General features: G+C 53.3%; 1 protein-coding gene across 1 annotated transcript in view; it reads right to left on the bottom strand.

Moving 5' to 3' along the window:
• Positions 1–911: 911 nt before the first annotated feature.
• The window catches only part of ZNF219 (zinc finger protein 219), a 9,196-nt gene continuing 743 nt past the window's right edge, over positions 912–9,364 (bottom strand). The window contains exons 2-5 of the mRNA XM_006835472.1: positions 4,527–4,615; positions 2,840–4,253; positions 2,247–2,375; positions 912–2,000 (exon numbers count right to left, since the gene is read on the bottom strand). Of these exons, the coding sequence (XP_006835535.1) occupies positions 1,396–2,000; positions 2,247–2,375; positions 2,840–4,253; positions 4,527–4,532 (2,154 nt within the window). The 5' untranslated portion in view covers positions 4,533–4,615 and the 3' untranslated portion in view covers positions 912–1,395. The remainder of the gene's footprint in view (positions 2,001–2,246; positions 2,376–2,839; positions 4,254–4,526; positions 4,616–9,364) is intronic.

Here is a 9,364-nt window from a genome sequence, read left to right as displayed (position 1 = left end):
ATAGACTTGCTTCATAGGGCTTTCAAGGCTGTGGCCTTTGGGAAGCAGATCACCACCAAACTTGTTTTCCAAGACAACGCTGAGTGGGTTTGAACCTCCAATCTTTGATTAGCAGTAGTCTACTGCTTCACTGTTCGTGCCAGCCAGAGACTAAAACACAGAAAATAAAGCCAAGGCTATAAGGTACATGAGAAGTAGCTCCTTCCGATGGCTCTCAGAAGCTCAGTACACCCTTTGAAGGATATGCAGCATAATCTAGCAGCTCTCAAAATTAGCTTCTCAGACCACTGAGCATAAAAAAACTCCAGGCCATTTGTTAAATACTAATTTTCTAGGGTCCACCTAGAGTCTTGGTATGGTGCTGTAGGATAAAGCAGTAGGTTTGTGGTTCAAACTCAACAGCTGCTTCTCAGAAACCCTAATAGGATCACTGTGAGTTGGAACCTGCTTGATGGCATTTAACAACACCTATGAGTTACTGGTAGCATAGTGGTTACGAATCCGGCTGCTAACCTCATGGTCAGCAGTTCAAAACTACCAGTTCCGCAGGAGAAAGACGAGGCTTTCTGCTCCCAAAAAGACTTAACAGCCTTGGAAACCCTGTACAGGGTCGCTATGAGTCGGAACCGACTCCATGGCACATAACAACAACAATGAGTTACTCAGGCCTTAGGGTTAAGTCCATTGGAGTCCTGGTATGGTGCTGTAGGATAAGCACTGGGCTGCTAACCACAAGTTCAGTGGTTCAAACAAACCAGTCGCTCCTCAAAAACCCTTTAAGGGTCACTGAGTCAGAACTGTTTTGATGGTACTTACCAACAACAGGGTTAAGCCCAAGAGTCTTCATTCTTTGAATGATAATCAAGTGCCTGAAGTGGTGGCTACTTTCTGGGCTGAAGAGCCCAAGGGGACAGGACATAGGCAGACAGACACAGTACCCTGTGCCTCAAGACACCTGTTTATTGGGGACACAACTCTGCGACAGGGAAGACAGGGATCGTACCAAAAATAGCAACGTCTACAGGGCCCCTTTTGGGGCTAGAAGGGTACAGGGCCCCCCACCCCCACCCCTTGTACAAAAATAAACTCTCACGCCTATGGACCAGCAAAGACTGGCAGAGCAGCTCCTCTATAGAGACATGACTCTTTCTGCCAACCCTGGGACCCCATTCTTTGACCCTCACCCCTGCCACTTCTAAGGCACTGTGACTCTCCCCTGGGCTGAGTACCTCCCGCCCACTCTCCTACGCCCACTGCCCCTTCACCCTCTGGTCTGCCTGGGGCTGGGATATGGGTCCCGCACTGCCCCCTGCTGGCTGTTCTATCCAACTACCTCTAGCGCTCCCCGCTCCAGCGAGGTAAGCTCACTAAGCTAAAGGCCCCTAAGAGGGCTCCCTACCGTTCTTGCCCCCCCAGCCCGGTCTCTCCAGATCTCAACATCCCGGGGTTCTCCTCCCTTTCTTCAGGAGGACTGGGAGGGGTCTCCCCTGATGGTGCTCGGGCATAGGGCGGGGATGTTTCGGCCTGGGGTGGCCGACGACCCCTTGCCCGGCGGCTGTGATGCACTTGCAGGTGCAAGGCCATGAGCTCAGGGGCTCCAGTGGCAAAAGGGCAGAAGAGGCAGCGATGGAGGGCACCCCCAGGCCCGGCCTCACCTCCCGGGCCTGCCCGCAAGGACAGGTCCAGGGGCTCGGCCTCACCGCCTCGCCCGTTGCGAAGGGTCCTCCCGGGGCTAGCTGGCTTCCGACGTGACCCGGGCACGGTGCCACTTGTAGGAGGCCGAGGGCTCCCTGTGCCCTCCACCCAAGTGGCAGGCTGCTGAGCAACTTTGGCTCCCGAAGGCGGGGCTGAACCCCGCTGGGAAGAGGGTGGCGGCTCTGGGGGGGGGCCTGGGCCCGCCCCGCTCCTCTGTTCCCGGTGGTGACGCTGCAAGTGATACTTGAGCGAGCCGGACTGGGTGCCCGCGTAGTCACAGTGCGGACACTTGTAAGGGCGTTCGCCTGAGGAAAAGGGTGAGACAGAGTCACTTGGTTAGGATCACTACATATCCCCTCCACATTATGCTCGACTTACAGACCTCATCCTCAGAACCAGTAAAAGACACACACACACACACACAAAATGCTGCCTTTCCCACCTCTGATTTAATAAAGAACCAGGAACCATCTCCTATTCAGCCAATCTGAGGGTTGTTCTACATTCCCTTCCCTTCACCTCATCCGTCTCCCTGTAGGTGGCCCCCTCACCTGTGTGCACTCGCAGATGCACCTTGAGGTGATGCGCTGAGCGGAAAGATTTTCCGCAGAAGGGACAATCCTTGCCAGTAGTTGCCCGGCCTTCCGGGCGAGTCCCTCCAACCAACAGCCCGTTTTCTTCTGAAATACACAAAAGAGGAAGTCAGACGGGTCTGTCCCTGGTAGGGGCATGCATCTCAACTCCCACCCTATGTTGTTGTGAAGTGCCGTCGCGTCGATTCCGACCCATAGCGACCCTATACAGGGTTTGCAAGGAGCAGCTGGTGAGCTTGAACCGCCGACCTTGCAGTTCAAATGGCTTTGAGCATTAACCCACAGCGCCACACCAGGGCTCCAACTCCCACCCTATAGTTGGGACCAAAAGTAAGTAGCAGGGTTTGGGAGAACTTGAGGGATTATATTTGTCATTAATTCTGTGTTGGTGTTCTCAAAAGGTGGCAACGCCTCCAAGAATAAAAGGATAGGAGAAAACAATATAAGACCCTTTTTTAAAGGTGAGTACGGGAAGGAATTTGATAGCATCAGAGTCAACTGAGGACACGGTACATACCCTACATGGACATACCCTACATGGCCGTACATACCCTGCGTGGCCGTTGATCTTGCCTGGGCTCCTGCTGCAGACGCAGGCTGCCCCGGCCCCTCGCCTGGGCGCGAGTGCAGTGAAGTCAGAGGACCCAGCGCCCGGCTACGGGCCCAGGTCTCCTCCTCTGCCTCCACCACCTCCTCCTCTTCATCAGGCTCTTCAGTGCGGTGCCGGCGAGCCCGGGCAGGGAGAGCCGAAGGCAAAGGACGGAAGCCTCCAAAACTGCGGCTAGGCGCAGACTCAGCACCCTCGCCGTTGGGCCGCGCCTCACCAGCTCGCAGGCTAAGATAACCCAGGAGGCTCGGGGGATCACGGCGCTCAGTGGCGGCAGGCGCCGGGGCCAAGAGGAGCGCGGGACCCAGTGGCTCATAGGCCAGTAGGCCCAGGTCAGGAGGCTGAGGGGCCCGGGCAGGCACAGAACCAGGCCCAGGAGCACGCAGTGGGCCGAGCTTGCTTGCGTGCACCTTCATGTGGTTCTTGAGGAACCAGGGCTCCTTAAAGCAGCGGCCACACACGGGACACGCATGATCAAAGGAAGCCTTGTGCTTGCGCATGTGGCCCTTGAGAAACCAAGACTGTGTAAAGCTCTGGCCGCACACTTGGCAGCGGAACTCCGGAGGCGCTGGGGGCTCCTCTGGAGCGGCGGGAGTGGGGGCGGGGGCGGGGGTTGACTCAGGCTCCGGCTCAGGCTCGGCTTCTGGGGCTGATTTGGGTTCCTGCTCTGGTGGAGGCTGAGGCTGGGGCGCAGTGGAGGTGGCCGCCAGGGGGCGCGCGGTAGCCCCATGGGCTGTCAGACTGTGGTGTAGTAGCTCCTCCTCCTGGCTGGAGCCGAAACTACACAGGCCGCACTTCCAGGGTCTGTGCAGAATGTGCAGGTGGCGTTCACGCTCCGCTGCGGTGCGAAACTTGCCTTTGCAGAAGGGACAACGGAAGGCAGACGATGTAGTAGACTGGGGTGGAGCCAGGCCTTCTGTGGCTGGGATGGCCTGCACACCCCCTGAGCCCCGGGCTCGCCCTAGCCGGGCCTCGCGCAGCAGTGCACGCTCCTCCAATTCCAGCAGCAGGCGCGCGGCAGGGCTACGCGGGCGCTCTGGCTGGTGAGTGCGGAGATGGGAGCGCAGCAAAGCCCGCTGTGCTGCACGGTGGCCGCAGTGCGGACATTGAAAGGCCTGGGCGCCAGGGTGTGCCCTCAGGTGCAGCGCCAAGATGGAGTTAAAGCGGAAGCGCTTCCCGCATACAGGGCAAGGGAAACGCCTTTCACCTGCACGACTCTCAGACCAGGCCACCGCACCCATCCCGGGTGACCCTGCGCTCAAGCCTGGCCCGTTGGAGTAACGCTGCAGATCCAGTTCACCCTCGAAGGCTGGCGGTGAGGGCGCTAAGTGGCCGCCCAGAGCGCGGGGACGTGAGCCCTGTGGAGAAACGTGCAAGTAAAGCAAGGGGTGTCGAAGGGCCAGCTGTGGGTGAGGCAAGAGCATGATGAACCCGAGGGAGTGTGGGTTGAGGCCTGAAACAGAAATACCCAATACCCAATGCCCACTCCACTGGCCTGGAAGACACTGAGGTATGCATGAGTACTGGGATGGTGGGGACAAGGAGGTAACTCCTAATACTAGGAGGTGTGAGTAGAGAGGGAAGGGAGCTTAGTTGTAGTTAGGTGTAAATTGAGCCAGAGCTTCACTCACCTCCATGGACCCCCTTCACATTCTTTGGTTCTGGGGAGTGCAGGGAAGAGGAGGAAAAGCTGCTAGTGAAGGCAACAGGTGCTGAGGAGCTAAAGCAAGAAACACAATTGGAGGAAAAGATAAAGCTTGGTTTTCAACAGCGGAGTCACCCTTAACCCCAGATTTCTACCGTCTCTATTCATAAAATCTATCTTTTCCCTCCTTGCATCTTGAGGCACCCAAAGGGTCTGTGGTCTTCAAAAACAGTACCCCTTGATTTGCCAAATCCACATGGCTCCTGATAACCCAGATTTATTCCCCAAAATTATACTTTTAAAATGCCTGTTTCCAAAGTACCCCCTACTATGCCATGCCCAGGTGGTGGAGAACATCACAGTACACCCCCATCTCATGTAGGTTGGGCTGAACGGTATGATGAGTACATAGAGTGGACTTGCCATGCTCCCCAGTTATTCAAATGGAACCAGTCGCTTCAGACCCCTAAAACAATCCAGCCAACCAAACACCCTTCCAGGCGCCACAGTCCTTCCTTCGGCCCTTACCCTGTCTTTCTGTCTTTCCCCCTTATTCTCCCTCCCTCTGCCTGGATTCCTGATCCATTCATTTCCATTCATTACAGAGACTCATTCATGCATGGGAGAGAAACACCTCCCAGCAGCAGAGTCTGGAGACAGACAGAGGGGGAGGGGCATGAAGTGGGAGAGAGCCAGAGGGGAGGCAGAGAGAGTTGGGGGAGGAGTAGAAGTTAAGGGGCGCTTCTAGCCCGGGGAAGGGGTTAAAAACTGCAAATACCAGATAGAATGCATCCCCTTGTTTCAAACCTTGGAGACTGCAGTTTGATGGGGCATCTCAGGCCCCTTTGTCCAGGGCTGTTCCGAGGCAAGCTTTCCTCTTCTCTGCAGGGGAGAGGCTCCCTCACACAAGAGGAGGATTACACAGGCTCTGAGCTCAAGAGGCTGGAGTGAGGGATGGGGGGCGGGGCTGGGCCATCTGCACAGATAGGGGCTCAGCACACGCTCAGAGCAGGAAGGGGTTAAAATTCTCCAGGCTAAAATTCCCTAGGCCTAGGATGTGCAGTGCTCCACTTAGTGCTGGGGAAGGAGAAGAGCAATGAGAGGAAGAGGATTTGGGGGAGGGGGTCCCTGATTATAGGTTACACAGGAGGTCAGTGCTATGACTTAAAAGCAACCTTAGAGTTCAGATTTATAGAAAAAGGCCTGGGAGTCTAACCAGCAGTCGTCCAGTCTACCTTCCTGCTTACATAGGGAACTGTTTCCAGTCAAGGCCAGACAAATGAGAGCCTAACCTGCTTTCTGGGGTTTTTTTTCCCCTTGAGATAGAAGGAATATTTGAAATAGAAAGAACTTCCTTACCATAGACATTATGAAACTGAAATGGGTTACTGAGAAAGAAAAGGACTCAAGCATTACTTTGCTTATGGATTTTTAATAGACGAGAACTGGGCCAGCAGTCAGTCTTACTTATCAGCAAAGGAAGAAGGCTCTGGAATTCCAAGGAGTTTTTGATTTTTTGTCATTTAGTGGATGTAGTATGACTCCATGAAGGGGCATGTGTTTGTTACATGTGGGACCTGGGATATGAAAATTTTATTAATAGAGATGAACAAAGTGTCCTTGTCCCAGAGTCACCAAATGACCTCTACAACCACTAAATATGTGTATTTCTGTGGCTCCAAATTAGGACATCCACCTTCATCCTCTGGATTCTCTAAATAAACCCCTTTCCTGAAACTAAAATGCCTAAATAGGCTTACTGAATGGTTTGATTAAAGGTGCACTAGAATATGTCAGAGGGGTGCAAGGTTCATGTGGTCACAGTCTGACCATTAATAGCCCTGCACCCTTAAGTAAACCCCCTAACCTCCCCATTTACTCATTTGTAAAATAAAGGGATGGACTAGTTTATACTGATGTTCCCTTCCAGCTCCAAGTTTGCAGTTCTAAATCACACAACACATTTAGACTCGAGAGGCATTAAAACAAATGGCCACCCCTTCAGTACCATGGAGAGTGCAGTGGGCTACCAGAAGAGCCACTTTGGCCACCTCAGTACCACAGATAGAGCTATGAAGTGCTTCTTCTTGTTAAGTGCTGTCGAGTTGGTTCCAACCCATAGCGACCCTGTATAGGGTTTCCAAGGAGCAGCTGGTGAGCTTGAACCGCCAACCCTGCAGTTCAAACAGCTTTGCAGTCTGGCGCATTAACCCACAGAGCCACACCAAGACTCCTGAAGTGCTAGAGAGGCCCTTATTTGCCATTTTAGTACCAGATAAGGCACTGTGAAAAACTAGAGGATTTGTTGTGTGTTATTTTATAATTCCTATCTGAGAACCACAGGAGGGGGAGAAAAAAAAAAAAACCAGTGGTACCAAAGGGATTATTTTGGCCTTTTGAATGTCACTGAAAATAGACAGATGCAACAGAAAATAGATGTAACTGGAAGAATTTTAATTAGCTATAAGGAGTGTCCTAACAGTTACAGTTTGTACATCCTGGAATGAGTTACTGAGGAATCATATTTGGGTCCATCACATTCTGTTGCTCTCCTGGGGATTCCCAGAACATCCTGGTGTACAGCCAATCTGGTATATTCAGAAGCAGATGGCAGTTGGGGGCTGGAGGGGGGGGAGGGAGGAAGTGAGAGGCTGGGAATACTGCATGGTCATAGCTGACTAACCTATGTGCACATACTCTGATTCTAAAAAGATTCTAGGGCCCCTAAAACTGTAGGATAGCAAGCAAAATACCTCGTGGAAGCTGGCCTTATATCAAAAGCTTGAAGAGTAAGAATACAGGAAAGCTTCCTCCCACCACAATCAAAAACAAAACAAAAACAAAAACCTGAACAATTTCCAGGATGGAAATATAGTGATATACAGGAAGGCCCAAAATGAAGCTGAATTCTTCAGCAGGGAAAGTTTCCCCAGAGGGTGGTCTAAAACTAATAAAACCCAGTAAGAGACCTTCATAGGCCCAGCCAAGATCTCCTGAATCATTTCCACACCTGGTCCCAGGGGCCAGATTCCATGGGTTTTTCTCAATAGAAGAAAGCATTGACAGGGCCCAGGATTCTATGGAATGCCCTGGAACATAGGTCATACACATATTGCCTGTGAGCAATCGTCACAAATTTGCCTAGTCGGGCCTTTAACACCATCCACCTGAATTCACCAGACAGTAGCACTGACCTACTTTCCACCCCACCCAGAACTAGGGGTTATCTTGCTCTTTTTTGGGCTCTATAAGAATGCAGGGCCAGGGATAAGGATCAGAAATCTTTCCAAAACAACAGGCCATTTACTCTTGTGTACTAAGCATGATGGTAGGGAAGCATGTATGGACCATGAAATCTTACTAAGGAAGATGGAAGGGTTGGTATGAATACTTTTACAAACAGGTAAAGAAAGGTACACAGTAGCATCCACTAACTGGAGAATGAAATTGTCCCTCAAACTGCGTGGCTCAAATGATTTCAAGGATCAAAGTGTAAGGGGCAAGGGTTCAGGACTTCTGGGGTCTAGTTGTGATTAGGTCTGTTTCTGATCATCCCCAATATTTAATGTTGTCCCTCTGTAGAAAATCCTACACTTCCCAAGTCAGCTTTAAGACCAATTATAATTTAACACTGAACTAGATAGGATTGAGAGGAAAGGAGGCTTTTGGGTGGTCTACAGTGAAGACCTTCATTGCACAGGCATGCCTACAGTTCAGTTTTATCAATTATATATGGTCTCCTCTCCATGACTCTTTGAGCCTCACTGCTCAGATAGTGCTTCCAATACCCCCACCCCCACTTTACAGTGTGCCCACCCTTTTGATGGAGTACTAATAAAGTTTCCTTCCCTTCATCCTCAGTGTCTTGAGTTGGGGGCGCGTGATCTCAGTCATAGACTCCAAATGTAGAGCAGAAGGAAAGAGGAAGGAACACCTGCTCACCTGCTGCCACCCCACCATGGTGAATCCTATCCCAGAGGCATGTCCCAACTTGACCCCTCTTCTGAAAGTTCTGCAGGATTTGGATTTGGGGAGGGGGCATGTAGCCAGCCCTAAGTCCCCTCAATTGGAACTGACCCTAGGGAGGTCACAGTCTTGGCACCACTGATTGGGGATAAAAGCAGGAGAGACTCAGAAAATCCCCCTCCCAGAAATAGGTTAGGAAGTAGGCTTGGGCCTGCGATCCAGCACGAGAGATTTCTTCCAGTAGCACCCCAGACCCTTCCCGGGGAGGATAAATCAGAAGGAAGATGGGGGTCAGGCTTGGGGTTATAGGAGGCCAGGGCTCAGCTACCCCTGACCGGGAGAACAAAAGCTGAGTTGCAGCCGCCTCTGCTGCTGCCGCGGGCCCGAGCTCTTTGTGACACTTTGTTTGGGACGCAGAGAGGGAAGCACTCCCCATCCTCTCCCCTCCCCCACCCCACCCCGCTATTGGAGAGTTTGGGTCTCCCCCTTCCCCCACCAGCCCTACCTGGGCCGGGGGGCGCTCATCCACTCAGCCTCCAGGCTCGGCCGCCCGGGGCCCCTAGGCCCCTCCCGCCCTCCCTCTGGGCCCCTACAAAGACGCCCACCCCCCCATCTGCTGGCCCTTCCCCTTTGGCATCCGCTCCCCCAGCTCCCGTACCTGGCCCCCACCTCCATGGAGCCCCCCCCAGCTCTCCCGGCTTCTGAGGCCACCGCCCCCACCGCGCCCCCCCAGAAGCTCTGGGCGAAGTTTGCTAGGGGCCGAGCTGGCGCCCCTCCCCCGCCCCCGCCCCCTGCACCTGCTCCAAGCCGGGCGCGCGGCGCGGCCCCCCCTCCGGGAGGGGGAGAGGGGGCCGGGGG

Source organism: Chrysochloris asiatica, unplaced genomic scaffold (assembly GCF_000296735.1).
Source record: "Chrysochloris asiatica unplaced genomic scaffold, ChrAsi1.0 scaffold00017, whole genome shotgun sequence".
NCBI lineage: Eukaryota > Metazoa > Chordata > Mammalia > Afrosoricida > Chrysochloridae > Chrysochloris > Chrysochloris asiatica.
Note: the sequence above shows the minus strand (reverse complement) of the source record. Positions and strands in the feature narration are given on the sequence as shown.